Genomic DNA, 15,497 nt, shown 5'->3' with positions numbered 1-15,497 from the left:
AGGGAGTGATAACAATTAAATCGTGACTAATTTTAGCAAAGGAGGCATTCAAATGTCAGATTTTAATGTTAAGTTTACAACTTTTCATGACTCTTCGTATATATATATAACCTGTCAATTATTGCACCTGTAGACAGAAGGTGTGTTGGGGGAAGAGATGTTCTAAACTTTCTGAACTTTTCCCCCTTACCTGTAATAGGATGACTATTATGAACTACGATTCGCAACCAATAATAATAATAACCAACACCAACATCAGGTTACGTATACACATGTATATTTTGTTGTCTCCTGTAGTCATAAAAAATAAAAATTAAAACCCTCCATAAAGTTCATACTCAATAGCACTGCTACATGTAGCACTGTTACTAGGAATTAATTCAAGTGAAACTGTTGAAACAGCTCTGTCAAAATTGCTTCTAGCGGTTAAGGCAGGATAACAGAACATACGCGTAGTACACAGCAAAGGCCAGAGATACACACATGTTGGTTATTAGTTAAGATTTTGTGAGCTTCTGTGCTAGGTATGGTGCAAAATAATGGAATATCAAAAATGAAGGTTCCTGAGACATTTTGACAGCGCTGAGAGGAATGAATATAAAAATTTACAAAAGAAAGAGAAGTTCTTGCCCTGTCCAGTTCTCTGTTACAAAAATATCATTTACATACATTTATTACACATGGTTTGTGTTTAAAGCTGATATAATGCACACTCTGATTGGCTAATTCTAGTGCATTATTTACATTTACGTGGTATACGTCGCTAAAATAATAAAACATCATTTGCGACTAAAATAAAAAATTAAAATTAAAAAAAACGCCTAATTCATAATAATTTATAAATACTTAATACTAAAACGGATCTAATTCTTTACTTGAAAATTATTCTCCCGTAATGCCCATGCGCCAATTACGAGCATGCTAAAAGGTCCTGACACAAAGTAAAAGGAAATTAGGAAAACTATCGCTTTTTCCTGAAAATTATAGCGACTGAAAACAATGATTGAACACTCTGAGAGAGCATTGTATCACCCTGACGAGATAAAATTTAAGGAGAATAGAGAATTCACAAAGTTATATCACAAACGAATTGGTACCGGACAGGACAAAGGAAACAGCCAGGAAGAAACTGAAACTTTCTTCGACAAACAAAAAAGTATGCATGCACAACAAAGAAAACAGTCAGTCACATTCGGTTAATGAGTTAATAGTTAATAACAAAATTAGCGTGAAGAAAAAGAGCAGAGAGAGAGAGAGTGGAGAGAGGAGAGCGCTTTCACCGACTAAATTGTGTATATATATATATATATGTAAAAGTTATTTCTATTACCGAGAAATGGTCAGGGCAAGAACTTCTACGCTCTAAGTTTTTTCTAAGTATGTAAATGTCATTTACACTGTTCAATTTACCGAGTAAAGCTCTTCACATTTTTTTTTTTTTTTTTATTAGTACTATCTCACTTTTGAGGAACATTTCCATATTAAGTGTAAATACTGCATTGCAGAATAACCTCTGCTCGCCACTGACAAATCACGATATTTTGCTATACCTCATCCAATAATTGTTAATTACTATATGGCTTTGGCTTGTGGCCAATATAACGCGCGCTCTGATTGGCTGAAATCTGAGCGGTCATTATACAGCCGTAATGCCCAAGGGCCGATTACGGATTATGCAAATTAGAAAGAGCCCGCCTCTGAAAATCCAAGCGCATTGAAACGATGAAAGCCGATTAAAAACAGTAAGAGAAAGTAAGTAGCTAAAAGTTTAGATATTTTTCCTTTAAAAAATTAATATAGAAGTCGTTTTTGACTTACCAGCCGGTAACCTTTAGAAACTTTGGCGGACACTATTGAAAAACAATCAAAGTTTGCCAAGTCTTAAGTAAAGCTAAAATCGCAAAGTGAAAAACACCATCGGCAGATCTGTCATGCATTCTGAGTAGAGCACCATGAAGAAACGTATAAGTTATCATCTTAGTCACAACAATTACCGAAATATTGGACTCCGTCACAGTTCTCATCGAATAGATTCCCTCGCTTTAACACAAGCAAGTGTATATCAACTTCCAGGATCATCAGATGTAAACAATCGGGCGGTTTCTGCCGGTAGCAGTGTTTCTGATAACTGCAGGAAGTTTTAGACGTTCATTTTCAGTTATATTGATAAGAATGTTTATAAGGTTCACAGTTTTCGTAATTGTAGTGTAGAATACTACGCTGAGATGCGAAAATGTGAATAAAAATACTCCTCGTCTGATCGTTTGTGTTTCTACAGTCACTGTTCAGACGCTATCACGAGTGTGCAAGCTCAATACAAACTGTATGCATTGAGAGTACATCAGTGTAAGTACAGTCGATAAAATGTCGTAAGAATGCGTGCCATGGAGCATCTATCGAACAAATAAAATACATATTTTCAAACTGATGTTTAGTTGTTTTTTTTTTTTACACTACCCGGAACTTGATGCAACGTTTGTCTGATTTTTATAATGCTTTTACAATTACAGATGGACATTGAAACGTTCACCAAAAGTCAGGATATTTCGGCGACAGAATTCTCAAACGCTTTAGTGGTAAAAAGCCATCTGGAGCAGGTCGATCAGATTGTTCGTTTATTTTTTTTAATACGGAAATTTTTTTAATACGGAAATGGTTTCTCTATTAAAATATTGACAGATGTTTGCTTCGCTTATATAAAAAAAAGAAATTAAGCATCGCTGTTCACTATCGTTTAAGCCTAATAGGATAAGATTTCTACCATCTCTTTTATAGTCTAATGGATGTCATTGCCTCTGTGAATAGCTTGTACGAGGTTCGAATTATTGACGTCGCCGTCCTTTGCGAATGTACACATCTCAAGAATTTTGTTTTTGGCGACACGACGAGACCCGCGTAAGTTTCCCGCGTCCACTGCCGTTGCCGTCCTGGCCTTCCCGTCCTCGTATCTTAAGGTCCCTATCATGCTAATTAGGACGGCGGTATTTGTTGACAAAAGCACAGCTTAAACTTCTTCTTCTAGTATTTTACAGTTTTAACTGCCCCAAACTTTTATTACACATTTTTACCGGTGAGACATTGCTCTTTAAGTGGAGGGTAGTTTTGGGATCTCAAGTGATGTACTTTTGGCGATATTTTCCTTGAAATTTCGCCTTTTTTATGGCGCTTTATGAGTAGTCCGAAAGGGAAGAAATTTAAAATTCTGTAAAAAAATCAGATGATGATCAAATTGCCAAAACAACCTCTCAGCGTAACAAGAAAAATTTGCTTGTCTCGAATAAAGGGTTTTTACCCGGATTTATATCGTTTTATTTTTATGGCAAATTGTTAAAAATGTGCCCTAAAATGGCCGCTGAAAGCCCTCTCAGAGGGGCAAAACCAAGATGGTGGCCCCAGCGCTAAAATACGAATCGAATTGAACTGAAAGATATATTTTTGTGAATCACCTATCTAGACCAGTCATCTGACAAAGTTTGAGGAATTTGATTTTTTCTGGTCCAAATGACCATAGTCGATATTTACAGAGGGCGCCTCTTAAGTAGTTATTATCATTCGATGCATTTTTCTCCCCTTTCATGAGATGAAAGAGCCTACCACGTGACCGGCAAATAACCTGAATAACTGCTTACAAATAACGGTCTAATACAGTCTAAATGTGTTTTACTGCAAACAATATTCTGATCATACGTATTTGTAACGACGCTCTTATGTGAATGATTGTAGATCGCTTCCCAAAGATGTCAGACAGTGACTTAAATTTGAAAACAAACTTGGTGATCTGAGGACAGAACAATTATTGAACTGGTGATCGCAAAATATCATGATTTCTCTCGCAGATCAATTACCATCTAAAGCCTTCGGCTTCAGCAAATAATTAATCTGTTCGCCACTGACAAATTGCGATATTTTGCTTAACCACGTCCGAGAATTGTTAAATGTAAAAGAAACAAATGGGCCTATCTAACAAGAAGTCCCAATGTTTTTCCGTTTTGAAGCTGTACAATGCATATCAGTACGAAACGTTTGTCTAATAATAAGAGAGCTATCGACAAAGTTTTCATCATTTGATGTGAATTGAAAATTGTTTTAAATGACGACTTGCCATTTAGCAGCTGTAAACGGAAATGAAAAACCATAAATTTCCATTTTTCTCCGTGTGGACTACATCATGCACAAAATACGGTTTCACTAAGGTAAGAATTTAGTAAGTTTTTTTTTCGTGATTTTAGTTCAAAGCACAAGCGGAAAGACCGAAGTTTTTTATAAGATGTGCGCTGAGTCGTCATTCCTCCCCCTTCCCACAAAATGATTTATGTACATTTATAGAAAAGAGCAAAGTTGTTATGGCATAAGTCTTCATTGCGGCTAAAGCTGAATTTGTTTTTAATTTACATTTGTCGTTTATCTCGTTTGACGTTCGAAAACAAAACTAGCCAGTCTTCAGAGTCTTTTGTAGTAAACCAGCTGCTTGGCAAGTTAAGTTGTCTTTTCAAACTGTTAGTGATCCCTTTATTGATCTGTCTGATAAAACAACAAACACCATAAAGAGCATTTGGATTGTTCATTAGTTACTGTGGTAACAAGCAACTTCGTAACTTTACTGCACTGAGAAGTTTCGCTGGTGATTCAAATACACATAGCTATCTTGCAGATCGGTATGGCACTACTAAACTTTACTGGAAATGGACATCAGAAAACATTCGAAGACTTAACTTGTTCGCCACATATAACTGCTAGACTACATGGCCACTTCACATTTCTTTCAGTTTTAAACTCTTTTCTGTCCTTTACTGCATTTCTTGGAAATGCTCTGATCCTAATTGCTCTTCACAAGGAGTCTTCACTTCATCCACCGTCCAAACTCTTGCTTCGTAGCCTTGCAACAACTGATCTCTGTGTTGGTCTTATTTCAGAGCCTCTTACTGTTACCTATTATATGTCTGTAGCGAATGAACATTGGAATATATGTCCTCACTTATCGGTGGCAGGGTTTATGACAAGTTATGTTTTGTGTGGAGTGTCGGTCGCAACTCTGACCACAATAAGCGTGGACAGACTTCTCGCCGTGTTATTGGGACTGAGATACAGACAAGTTGTAACTTTAAAGCGAACCTACGTGATCTTGTTTACCTTGTGGGTTTTTCCCGCTGTCTTTTCAGCAATGCGCTTTTGGAATCCCCTTATAACCATATGGTGTGGTATCATAGGTACATTTCTGTGTCTAGTAATCTCGCTCGTCTCTTACACAAAGATTTTCCTCACCCTCCGTCATCATAAAACTCAAATTCAAAATCATGTTCAACAACCTAACCAAACAAATCAAATGAACATAGCGCGATACAAAAAGGCAGTGTCCGCTGCAATATGGCTGCAATTGACGCTGGTCGTTTGTTATCTACCCTTTGGTATAGTGGAGACACTGTGGGCTAATATTGGACTATCTGCATCTGCTTATCACGCTTTGATTTATACAGCCACTTTAGTTTACTTAAACTCGTCTTTAAACCCGATTCTTTGCTGTTGGAAGCTAGATGAAGTCAGAAAAGCTGTGAAGGACACAGTTAGACAGGTGCTTTGTCATTTTTCTTAGCTAGCTTTCTCTAGGTAGACTTGTAGACCTATGCCATGAAAAGGTGATGATGTGCAGAGTTAAGATTTTAAAACGCATTTTAATATATCAGTATGAAATGTTTCTCTAGGAATAAGAAAGCCATGGAGAAAGATTTTATCACTGTAGTAAATAGACAATTTGTTTTAAATGGCGACTTTCCATTTAACAGCTGTAAATAGAGATCAAAACAATAAATTTCCATTTTTCTCCGTGTGGACTACATCTTGCACAGAATACGGTTTTACTAGAGTTAGCATGTAGTAGGTTTTGATGTTTCCTTTAGTTTAAAGAACACACGGAAGGCTCGGAATTTTTTATGAGATGCGCAATGAGTCGGGAAGAAAGATCGATAGCGTGCAGTCCGTTACGGAATAACTTAGAAATTGTGCACTTAATGTTTACAATAACCGCCTCGAGTTCAGCCCTTCTCTGGTGTTTCCATTATTCGTCTTTAGTCCCCCAACTTTCGCGAAACGTTTTATTAAACATTTAAAGAATAGAACAAAGATGCTGTGGGATACGTACTTATATTAACGTTCGGTCAGGCGGTATTTCCTCTAAAATTATGAATCAGTCTTCAATGAGGATTAAGGTGAATTAATTTTTATGTTTTTGGGACTGCAATTGTTTTACAATTTTGTTTTGTTAATGGCGCATATTTCAGCAGCGGCGAGGGAAAACGAGTTAACTACTAACATCTTGAAATTAATATGTACAGCTGGACTGTGCTTCTTTGTGTAAAGCAGTATCTTATAGTGAACATAAAATTTTGAAGATACTCTCTGGAATGCTTGGACTTACATCATGTTTAGAATTTGAGAGCTGAATTGAGGTAAGCGTGCATGGCGGGCATTCTTGTTAAACTTCTCAAACCGAACATTAAAAACAATGGTTTGTGATGCAGACATCTTTTTTGGGAGACAGCTCTTCCGTCTTTAACATAAATTGAAGCGTTTATTTATTGCACGAAGCCCGCCAACTGTTACACTTAACATACTTCTTTGTTGTAGAAAAATGGCGATAAAATTATTGGAATGGAAAGCAGAATATATTTTTCTAGTCATTTTCAGGTAAAACGGAAAAAGGTAGAGGACTATCTTGTAAGCAAGTTTCATATTTCTTACCATCATTGTTTATTTGGCATTGGAAGTTATTTTTAAATAGCCTGAGGGAAAGACACGACTTTTAATTAGTCACTTTCCTGGAGAAAACCGCAGTTGTTAGGTTTAAACATGTGCGAGTGATGAATAAAAAAGGCCTAGATTTTTTAAAATTAATTTTGGAGAGTTGTTCAACACGGCTAAGTTTCTTTGGACAAAATAATCACTTTCACTCGTGTATGTCATTGTTACAAACGGTGGATTCTCTGAATTATAAGCTGTTTAAATTAGGGATGGCGGGCGATCGAAAGATCGAGATGAGCCATGGCCACCTTCGACTGAGTAGAATCGATCATTTTACATTCGAAATGTAAAGCGCTTCAAAGAAGAAAATACACTCGCGAATTGGAATACAATAGCCGTATTCAACATAAGCTAGTTCTAAAACAGGGTATACGCGCGTTTTTTGTTTACCTTGGGTGCCTGTTTGGACTGGCGCATAAATTTGCAGGATAAGAGGGGTCAAACAATATATTTTCGTATTGTTTTGTTCTTTCTCGCTTCTTGTTCATGGAACCAGATATATATTTTTAAAAGTCTGTAGGCAGCTCCTTGTTTCTTCCCGCGCGTTAATTTTTCTGGGTTGCATGTTTTTGAACGGGTGCTTCTTTGCCAATTCTAAAGAAGTTGTAACTGGTGTATATATGCATGATGTTTATTTTTCACCGTGTAGATATTTCTGTTGTCTACCTCGTCTCATACTTCGCATGATTTGGTATCAGTATTGGCGTGTTATTTTGATCGGCAGCTCACGCTTACAAGAGCAAGGCATCCACATGTTTCTCCGTCCATGTTTATTAGGATTCCCTGGCTACCGACCCAATACTCGCATTAGTTCCATGATTCGTCTTTCGTTCCAAAACCCAATGAATATCCACAAAATTATTTATTATACATTTACCGCGGAATAAAACAAGGATACTGTGGAATACGTAGTGAACTCTCTGGTTAGACTTATTAGAAAATTATGACTCAAGTCTTCGTTGAGGCTTAAGCTGAATTTTCATTTTATTGAAACATGCAAATTTTTACAATTTTATTTTATAGATGGCGCATATTGCTGCAGCTGTGAGGGCAAAACAACTTAACTACTGACAAGCCGAAATTAAAATCGACAGGCGGGATGTCATTTTATACGAAGCAGTATTTTATAATGAACATAAAATTTGGAGGCTACAATCCTTTGAGTTATTGAACTTATGCCTGTTTAGAATTTGAGAATTGAATTGAGAAAAGCGACATTCTTGTTAAACTTTTCATACCGTGCTATTAAAAACAATAGTTTGTTTTGCAAACATCTTTCTTTCGAGACGGCTCTTCTGTATTTAATGTAAATTGAAGCGTTTGTTTATTGAACGAAGCTCGACTGTCAGACTCAAAATTCGTCAGTGGCGTAGTAGATCAAAGATGAGATAAAAATATTGTAGAAAAATGGCCGTGATGTTATTCGAACGGTAAGCAAAAAATATTTTTGTGACAAGTTTAGTCATTTTCAGGTAAAACGGAAAACGTTCAGGACTTCCTTGTTAGCAAGGCCTATATTTCTTGGCATAATTGTTTATTTGGCATGGGAAGTTTACTCCAAATAGCGTGAGGAAAAAACACTTTTCAATTGGTCTTTTTCGTGGAGAAAACGAAAGTTGTTAAGTTACAACAGTTGCAGGTTATGAATGAAAAAAAGGTCGTACATTTTCAAAAACATCTTTTGGAGAGTTGTCAACACGGTTAAGTTTCGCCTGTCAAAGTAGTCACTTTCATGCGTGTCATTGGTATAAACGGTGGATGTCGTGAATCATCAGCTGTTTAAATTAGCGATGGTGGGCGATCGAAAGATCCAGGCGAGGCACCTTCGATTAACTAGAATCGAGCCATTTGGCACTCGAAAATCAAATGCAAAGTGCTCCGAAGAAACATATACACCTGTTCTAAAACAGGGCGGGAATTAGCCTGAAACATCAATCACCTCCGGCCCTTAGCCTAATTAGCGGGTATTAGGCTGAGGGCGGGGGATGATTGATAATTCAGGCTAGGCGGGCATGAGCGCGTTCTTTGTTTGTCAGGGCTATCTGTTAGGACTGGCCTATAAATTTTCAGGATAAGAGAGGTCAAACAATGTTTTTGTATCGTTTTGTTCTTTCTCGCCTTGTGTTCATTGAACGAGGTATATATGTTATGAGTCAGCTCCTAGTTTCTTCCTTCGTGTTTATTTTTTAACCCGTGATATCCATCACAGCTAACATGGCCAGTAAAAAAAGTCATTTCCAGAACAAATTGTGTGATTCCCAACAGTTAAGTATAATAAGTCATTTTGCTGCGTAAATTGAGTGATTTGCAGCTCAAAACAACTGCAATTTGAATCCGTAACCCGCTATGCGAATCACTTGAACCCGGGTTGGTCATTCATCAACGTTTTTGTGTGAGTTATTCATGAATAATTCATCAGTTCAAGGCTGGCAAAGTGATCACACTGCTGAAGGTCGAGGATGCGAACTTTTTTTTTTCTCACGAACTACTAATGGATGTTTGCAATTATATAGGCATTGGGAAGTAAGAAGGTTCAAGCCATAAAATTTATGTAATCATATAAGAAACTGAGACAGAAAAAATTCGCGGAAGAATTAAAACACTTTTGAGCGAGAAACCCTGGAACATGTATTTTGGCAACGCTTCGGCTAAAGGCTATCAAAGCTATCGATGGATCAAATTATACACTCAGCTTTGTTATGTACCAAATAGCCTTTAATTTGTTGGAATCTAAACACGAAAGATCAGTCCATCGTTTTGGCAGTTTACAGATGAATCACAGGTATCCCAATATCCTTGGGAGCCCTGAAGAGTTTAATCAGCTTGTTTAAATTGGGACTCAGACGACGATCGAATAGTATCCCATGATACAATTTTCTACGTACGTGACGCAACATCGAAGTTATCATGGATTTCAGCGTGAAATAACGTGGTTTTCTCCAAGGTCTATTTCTTATTTTTATTGCATTAAAAGGTTAGAAAAGTGCATTTTTTAAATTTTTGACGCGATTATAATGATTTGTAGGTGTTTAAAAGCGCGGCCTTATTATAGTATTCTTGTCGTTGATCGTGTTATGTGACTATTCGCATCACAAAGTGTTCGTTGACCCGTAACAAGGTCATGAATATTCGCTTTTCTTTGCACAGTATGTTGATGTCTTCGATTTTTGGGCATCACGCCACAAAATATAGACATAGTAATGATTTTTGGCAAAGAAGTACCGAGAAGTACCCACATTTTTATGACCTTTCAAGCGATCGAAGTGGACTGAAATTTCGTAACATACCAGTGCAATTACGAGTGTTGCGTGTGTGAATGTCTGCTTCAAGTCTCAGTTCGTTTGGCGCTTTATTCCCGAGCTTGGTCATCTTTTAGAGTCAAAATGATTATTTTCGAAGGTGTTTTGGTTACTATTCTTTCCGAAACTGCAAAGTGCTCAGCAGTGATAACTAGCCTTAACAACGGAGTGTTTAACTTCGTAAATTTCAATAGTTCAATGGAGCCGTAATCAAGAGATGTCATGCAGCAAACGGCACAACACGGAACAAGCCTGCTAAGAAGCGGACAAGAGATGTCAAAAGAAAAATCACAAAACCCCTGAACTTCTCTTCGGAGAATGTACCTGTTGAAACTTATTCGTATCAGCACAGGGCTTCTTACCCCAGCGAATAATTCGTCCGTAGGCTAATTCACAACAACCACAGGAACGAGAGTTCTTCTTCGTTCGTCCATGCTTTCCACATAGCTTACATGTGTTTCTCGACAGACCAACGAAACACAAGTAAAACCCTTCACTGAAACGGCAAAATTCTCCTTTGAAACGCATTGAATATAAACTAACTCGGTACTCTTAAAAGCAGAAGCCACGGAATCCAGACAAGTGTGAAAGCACGCCATGGCTTCATCCCGAGAGCGTGGAATAAATGATGACGTCACGTACGCAGTGATAATATAAGCCTAAACCAGATGCATCATGGGATACTATTCGATCGTCGTCTGATTGGGACTCAAAATGTTATTGAAACTGTGTTTAATTTTCTCCATTGTTTAGTGGTATTTTTCAGTCTCCAGCTAATATTGGATTGATTGATTGATGGAAATTGAAAACTGCCATGAAATAATTCGCAGTATCACCTTCCGTGCAATGGTGACAATAAGTCCGGTTTCAAAAATCTGAACAAACAGTCTTCCACCAAGGAATTTAATTATTTTGTTTTGCTGGATTTGGCATTAGAAAGACATAATTTCCAGTTGTAAGCTTGAGTGTTCTTCCAGTGTTAAAAGAATAAATATTCCCACATGAAATGACAAGGTATCACTAATAGTTACCTAAAATAACCACTTTCAATACAAGAATGTTTGGTTCTTGAAAGTAAAGTAAACTGGCACGGAATTGTCCTCTGAAAACGACTACTTTCTGTTGCAATTGCGGAAAACGCTTTTTTCAAGTAAACCTATTTGGGGATAAGATAACAACATATCGTCCACCAAGGAATTCAATTATTTTTATTCGCAGCTTTTGAAGGACTTACGTTGTCACAATTCATACGCTCTTCTGTATTTTAGTCATAACTTCTCGCGTACGGGCAATTAATGATAAGGTGTCACTATTGGTTACCTAAGATAACCTCCTTCGCGCTTAGAAGAGATCGCTCACTGAGATAAAAATACACCAGGCGTGAAATTCGCCTTTTGAAACACCTTGTTTATCAATAATAACTGTTTAAAATCACCATTTCGGGACAAACAACATATCGTTCACCGAGAAATTTAATTATTCTTATTTGAAGAAGTTGGAAAGACATCGGACTGAGCTGTTACTATTTTTCTAAATTGAAATCTGTGTAGTGGACAAGTATTATTGAAGCTCAGACCAGAACTGCCAAGACAATCGTCATCTATAGCTACCGTGTACTCTGCTTTTGTCTTCGGTACTCCTCTTAAAATTGCTCAATCAAAAGTCTCTTCGAGCCAGAGAAATTAAAAAGTCTTCCGTATCATACTAATTCTCAGAGGGCGGTTTTGTAAAAGCAGTCAGCTCCATCCGCCTTGAAAAACAGATTTCTTTCATTATTTTGTGCGCTGTAAGGCATTCATGTACTAATACTAGGACCACAATGCGTTCGTTTACTATAACGGCGCGGCTAGCTTTGTAACTAATCAACATAAAATTGAATGTTGTCTTTAATTGTCGTCCATTGTTTAGTGGTATTTTAACATTTTCCACTTAATGAAAGACTAATTGACAGAAATAGATGGAATACTGCCATGAACTATTTGCCCTTTTCACATATGTCACGTTGCGTGCAATGGTGACAATAAGTCCCGTTTCAAAACTCTGAACAACGAACCTTCCACCAAGGAATTTAATCCAAAATGTTCGCTGGATTTGGCGTTAGATAGACATAAAATCTGGTTTTAGCTTGTGTGTTCGTACAATGCTTAATAATTAAATCTTCCCACAATATGGTATCATTATTGGTTACCTAAAATAACCACTTTCATTACTAGAATGTTTGGTTCTTAGAAGTAAAGTAAAGTGGCATGAAGTTGCCCTCTTGATACATATACTTTCTACTGCAGTGGTAACAAAAGTTTTTCTTTAAAACTCTTTGGGGATAACAACAAATTGTCCACCATGGAATTTAATAATTTTAATGTACCGTTTCTGAAGGACGGAAGTTGTCACAATTGAGCTGTGACTGAATACGGTCTTCTGTCGTTTAATCATTAGTTGTCACGTATAAACATTGATAAGGTATAGTCACTATTGGTTATATTGGTTATATTTCCCTGCGATGGAGACAATAACTGTTTGAAATCACCATTCCAGGAGTAACAGCGTATCGTTCACCAAGGAATTTAATTCTTATTTGAAGAAGTTGAAATAGCATAGAATGAGCTATTAAAATTTTAGGGATGGTGAGGCTATGAAACATCTCGTGAAGAAAAAAAAAGGAACGATACCCTAGCGTCGATTGGCTCTTAGGTGATCTTCACGTGCTCTCCGGCTGATCGTTTTAAACAAAGGGGAAGGGAGGGGGAGCAGCATTGCGTGACAAGCCCAAAGAGCGTCTGCGTATAAAGCAAGCTCGCAACTGAACAAGAAGCAAATTTCGTAACTGAGGCCGAAGAAACAATGACTTCCCGTACTGCGTTAGCTTTCTTTCTTCTCTTCATGCTTGGTGCTGCTTACTTCGAGCCGTTGGCCAAAGGACAATATTGGACATTTGTAAATATACCCGTATTGGGAAAAGGAAGGTTTTCAAAGCCAACTTATTTCTAAATTCTCTTTCCCTCCTTACCTGTCCTAGAAGTGATCAGTAATTTCACAGCAAAGAAGACTCAATAGAAATGAATCAAAAGAAATCAAAATTACTTAGCAGAGTTTAATCATGTTCATATAGTTACGTACCGTTTTCATTGTTTTGGATTTTCTTTTTAAATATACACGCGTTTAATATGTGTTTGCTGTTTTTGAAGAATCTGTTATTGCAGTCCACGCCATCTCGTCAGCAAGTCATAGCTTTTAACTCAAAGTGATGAGCGACTCAACTCGGAAAATGGATCGTCTTTAAACAGTGGTCGTTTTGATGCTAAGGAACTGAGGCTTTAATCATATATCATTTATGTTTCGAGCTAGAGAAACGGCAAATTAAGTTAAAGCCCACTGGTATTGTTAGGAAATATTGTTAAACTCAACGATTAGGAACTTATATAAGGATATGTGACACCGTAGAAAAGATCCATGAAGCTTGTCCGACAAAATACTACAAATAGAGTACCTCTTCCTGTCCGATTATCAAAGCTAGTACCGGACGCGTGACCAGGTAGTAAAATCTCTGTATTGCGGGTTCTATTTTCTTTCCTGTTCTTATACTTTTTCATTCTCCCTGCCAATATCAGTGATTTCCTCTCCTTATATTCACTTTTTGACGGCTTCGTCGTCCTCGGCTTAGCCCATTCATTGGCCCATCAGTGCGACAAAGCGCTGAGGAGAGTTTCACCGCTCCATCGATATAAGGTTGTGTAATGATATATTTTTGATGAGATCTTAAACTGATGTTCAGCAAGGCATTTACGAACGTAGGTTGTGTGAGCTTCGAATGTTTTTTGTTTTGTTTTGTTTGTTTGTTTGTTTGTTTGTTTTTTTTGCTTTATCTTTTGAGAGATCTTAGAAATAAAATTCTGCTGTATTCAGCGTGGAATCATTACACCACAAGGACAGCACCACGACTCTACTCATCACCATAATTAAGCCCTGTTCAGCGGGATTACTAATTGGTTGGGTGACCGAACACGAATACCCCGAGTTGAAATGATTTCCTCCGTAATTATTCTTCTTTTCTTTTTCTTCCCCGTCTAAGGTGATATTAGTCACTGCAGAACTTGAAACTCTACCTAATGTCTCTTCTTCGTATTTGTCATCTAGTTGTTCATATTTTAAAAAAAAGACCTAACGTCACTCTTAAACAACAACAATAGCTGCTGTAACCTTTGCAATTCTTAGAGACTACCTCTTATATACCCATTGTTTTATTCTACAATTTATACATGCTACATATTTTAATTGTATATACATTTTTATTATTATTCCTTATTTGTAAATAATTTTAATTTTTTGTTGTTGTGTCCCCAATAAGTTGTGAAAACTAAATACATTGACACATTAATAAAGCTTTTAGTTACTCACTTACTCAGTCGCATTTGTCCATATTGATTTACAGCACCGTATAAAATTATAGCGAAACGGATCGTTGGAATTCTCAATTCTTTTGTTCGTTTCTCGCCTAAAAACTATAACCACAATCTAACAACCTGGCAACTTAACCAGAGAAAGACTATAATAAAACTTACCACTTCTAGCCTCGCGATCATCAGTTCGATATTTTTCTTTGACGTGGATTTTCCTCAATTGTTTGGTGATCTTCTTTATAGGTGAGTGACGAGGCAAACATGCCAAGAAATCGACTTGCAGACCGTCTACGGATGCTGAGAGACTCCCGTCCCTGGCCCGAGGTGGGGAAAGTAATGAAAGACGAAAGGGAACTGGACAACATCGCTCCTCTTGAAGGCTCTTGGGAATAACATGAAGAATGAAAAACAAAGAAAGGAAAACACAGTTTATAGATATCAAATGAATGCATTTTAGTTCAAATAATTTTTCGTTGTACATTTTCTAAGCGTTGTTGAATGTATGGACGTTACCACAAGTTTTAATTTTGAGGCCATGTTGGTGAATAGAGATACAATCATTTTAAATATTAAATGCGTATCATCTCAACAAGCAAATAAAAACAATTATCAGTGTTGCACTCACTTTGTCTTAGCGTGGTTTATTTAAATGGCTATGACTTTTTTTAACTCCCCGCCGGAGTGGGGGTGCGGAAACAGGACAGTCTTAACTTTTCTTTTTTCCCTCTCTCTCTCTCTCTCTCTCTCTCTCTCTCTCTCTCTCTCTCTCTCTCTCTCTCTCCTTTCGGTTCCTGCCTATTCTTTATAGTGCTTTCCGCCTCAAGGTTATTTTTCCATTGCAAACAATTGAGAAATGTTACAAATTTATTTAGTTGTTTCCAATGTCTGCTACTGTGTTAATACACCCACGATACTGTTCAAAGACATCCCTCTAAACTTTGCAGCGCAATCGAAGACCACTCTCGTCTTTCCAGGTTTGTTGGGGTTAAACACAGGGTGACGAGGG

The 15,497-nt window shown here is 37.3% G+C and overlaps 1 protein-coding gene and 1 long non-coding RNA gene across 4 annotated transcripts; both read left to right on the top strand.

Annotated features, from left to right (window-relative positions):
* The first annotated feature begins 4,545 nt into the window (after positions 1-4,545).
* Positions 4,546-5,831, top strand: LOC149116344 (melanocortin receptor 5-like). The gene has a single exon (XM_089278745.1). It carries the CDS (start codon positions 4,658-4,660, stop codon positions 5,588-5,590), a length of 933 nt encoding a protein of 310 aa, XP_089134871.1. The 5' UTR covers positions 4,546-4,657; the 3' UTR covers positions 5,591-5,831.
* A 284-nt stretch (positions 5,832-6,115) lies between these two features.
* Positions 6,116-15,115, top strand: LOC149116343 (uncharacterized). Of its 3 annotated transcripts, none has more exons than XR_016205383.1 (2): positions 6,116-6,203; positions 14,735-15,115. It is a non-coding gene; the product is annotated as an uncharacterized LOC149116343 (long non-coding RNA). The 3 variants fall into 3 exon arrangements; XR_016205385.1 differs by lacking the exon at positions 6,116-6,203 and adding an exon at positions 6,219-6,443; XR_016205384.1 differs by lacking the exon at positions 6,116-6,203 and adding an exon at positions 8,128-8,225.
* The last annotated feature ends 382 nt before the right edge of the window (positions 15,116-15,497 follow it).

The sequence above is a fragment of the Orbicella faveolata genome, unplaced genomic scaffold (genome assembly GCF_042242905.1).
Source record: "Orbicella faveolata isolate gen_17 unplaced genomic scaffold, um_ofav_v1 contig_12, whole genome shotgun sequence".
NCBI classification, from domain to species: domain Eukaryota; kingdom Metazoa; phylum Cnidaria; class Anthozoa; order Scleractinia; family Merulinidae; genus Orbicella; species Orbicella faveolata.
The sequence above is the reverse complement of the archived record's forward strand: the minus strand, read 5'-3'. Positions and strand labels throughout refer to the sequence as shown.

Bases quoted from the DNA above. Each gene is read 5' to 3' on its own strand.
- LOC149116344 (XM_089278745.1), top strand. From the start codon at position 4,658: ATGGCACTACTAAACTTTACTGGAAATGGACATCAGAAAACATTCGAA.